Below are 2,500 nucleotides of genomic sequence, written 5' to 3' on the forward strand. Positions count from 1 at the left end.
CATTCTGCAAAAGCATAAATCACCAGTTCAGAATTATTTCCCTTTATTTGAGTTCTTCCACAATTTTCGCACTTTTTTGTGAGTGCAAAATACAAATAGAAAAGGCCATCAAATAGCTTCCATAATAATCTCAGTTGAATTTCTAACGACTGAAATAATTGTAAATGAAAGTCGTAACATGCTCTTATAGTCTTCAGTAATAATTTTCTTTAAATATCTCACATGTATTGATTCCAACCTTAACACTTTTACATTTGGTTTACACCACAAAGTGTTTATTTCCTCTTATTCTTATACATTACATATTTGGTTCCTAAGTACGGATATTTTTGTATTGTATAGATTACTCGTTATTTCAACGCAATTTGCAGTGTCAAATATGTTCAGGTTTTACGGGCAAGGAATCAGAAGTGACAACCTGTACAGGCGATGAGGTAAGCTGAAATGTTACATTCTTTATATTAATATACACTTAACCCTCACTTAAATCCAATATGGCTACGTAACCTGTCCCAAGATTTCGCAAATTGTTATAGATGCCCATGAAATCGGAAGTAGCTACAGACACCCTCTCAGTCTTTCCATCCTTCAATCAGCAGAACAACATGGATCAGTGGAATGTGTGAACATACGTGCCTCGGAGTCAATTTGGAAGCAAGGTCCGTTGTTCTGGGACCTCCGATCGCATGACTTATGAGATATTCCTGTATCTTAGAATTTTCGTTTGAACGATGGCTATGTTATCAGGCAAGTCACTGATTTTCAAAGTATGGACAGTTATTCTCCACATCTGTGCTACCAGATGCTCCACAACGATGTTCTGAAAGCAATTCATTCGTACAGTGTAAGTGGTATTCCCAGTTTAGTAGTTGTGTGATACCACTGTGTCAAGGGAATCGATTTCTCAGGGCATCAGAAAGGTTTCCTAGGGAACCCTCGATCTCAATTAGGTGAATTTGAAACTGCACTTTATACACAAGGCTGTGTGAGAGTAATGCAAAGAAGGGGCTACAAAGAACATCGAAATCCTGCTTTTACGGTTCCAGGGGTCTATAGATTTATGACTGGATTTTCCTGATGTAACTGTGCAGACTCGGAGCATCCTAGATTGGTCATCTTAATCGTATCTTGAAAGAGTGTTAGGCCAGCAGATAAGGATAGTGTAGGGTACCCTTAGTTTAAAGTGGAAGTTGGACGTGTATCTTCGAACTTGCAAAGATTACAGGGGTTACACTAATAAATTTGTGAAGCAATACAATAGTTGAGAGGGATGATCATCCACAACCAGTGGTAGTGCGTCCTTAAAGGGACGAAGATAACGTTTAAGTTAGAGAGCGTTTAGGGAAGTGCTATCGATAGGGTCCACACAGAGATGTGAAGCTTTCCCACAGCATTTCGTTCATGTGTTCGGAACAGGCAATGGATCGGAGACAGTAGTGTTCTGCAGTACTTATATCAATGGACTATCGGCAGATGTGAAGTGTATCGAGAAGCTGATTACATCATTTAAAATATTGAGAGCAATAGACTCTTGCACAAGACGTAAATAGTCCGGTTTGGATGGTCCTCCTTTCGGGTTTTAGTAATACATGCCAGACGAAATCATTCTGCAGTCACTCGTTCAATGTCCGGATATTGCTGATTTGTGGAGTTATGATAAACTCCTGTCTGATGGGGGACGGTGCTGGCTATCAACCGAGTACGTCATGATGAATGCTCCGCCACCAACCTTTATCAGAGTAGGGAAAGTAGTTTTCCTCTGTCTGGTGACTATAACGAAGGAGGTTGTGTGTAAGATGTAAGTTATGAGTTCTAAGACATTCTTCTTTTGGTCGAGGCCTCATTGACCTCTTCAAGATTCAATAAATTGTGTGTGGAGAGGAAGGTGCTGTCCATAAGTGAATTTATTGAAAGGTTGGTGAAAACGGTTGACGTTGCAAGAGCGAATGGCACTGCTCTAAACGTATAGACCCGTGTGACGGAAGAAAATTAATTGGAGAGGGCAGTTGCCTTTAATATTCAGGGTGAGGTTGGATGGTGGGGTTCTTCGATTGGTTCCAGAGTTCCTCCTCCATTACGAGGATCACATCACCATCATCTTTAAACTCGTATGCCATTCTCTTTTATATTGTATACCGTGTATGCTTATTTCCATATATTTACAATTCCATTCTATGAGCATCCACACACTTTATGTCTTTATTTGTATTGGTCACTCATCAGTCGCCCATTACCAAAATACAAAAATGATTATTATAATCATTATTATTGGGATATATCCAACTTTACCAGAAATAATTACTTCATGTTTTTTTTAAGACGTCAGCAACATAGAATTTTCGCTGATAACAATAAAGTTTCTAAAACGGGTTGAGAGATTCGAAGGATTGCCTTGTTCTGATGTTACAACACTAATCATGATAACAGGAGATGTGGGTTCGAATTCCGCAGGCAGCCTCCGACACCATTTTTATCCAAAGGGTTTTCTAAACCAATATTA

At 39.2% G+C, this 2,500-nt stretch overlaps 1 protein-coding gene across 1 annotated transcript in view; it reads left to right on the forward strand.

Moving 5' to 3' along the window:
- Window positions 1–342: 342 nt before the first annotated feature.
- Window positions 343–2,500, forward strand: part of LOC118761398 — a gene marked incomplete at its 5' end in the record, with an annotated part of 11,473 nt that continues 9,315 nt past the window's right edge. The window contains one exon of the mRNA XM_036499244.1: window positions 343–434. Within this exon, the coding sequence (XP_036355137.1) occupies window positions 343–434 (92 nt within the window). The remainder of the gene's footprint in view (window positions 435–2,500) is intronic.

The sequence above is a fragment of the Octopus sinensis genome, unplaced genomic scaffold (genome assembly GCF_006345805.1).
Source record: "Octopus sinensis unplaced genomic scaffold, ASM634580v1 Contig13017, whole genome shotgun sequence".
Taxonomy (NCBI): domain Eukaryota; kingdom Metazoa; phylum Mollusca; class Cephalopoda; order Octopoda; family Octopodidae; genus Octopus; species Octopus sinensis.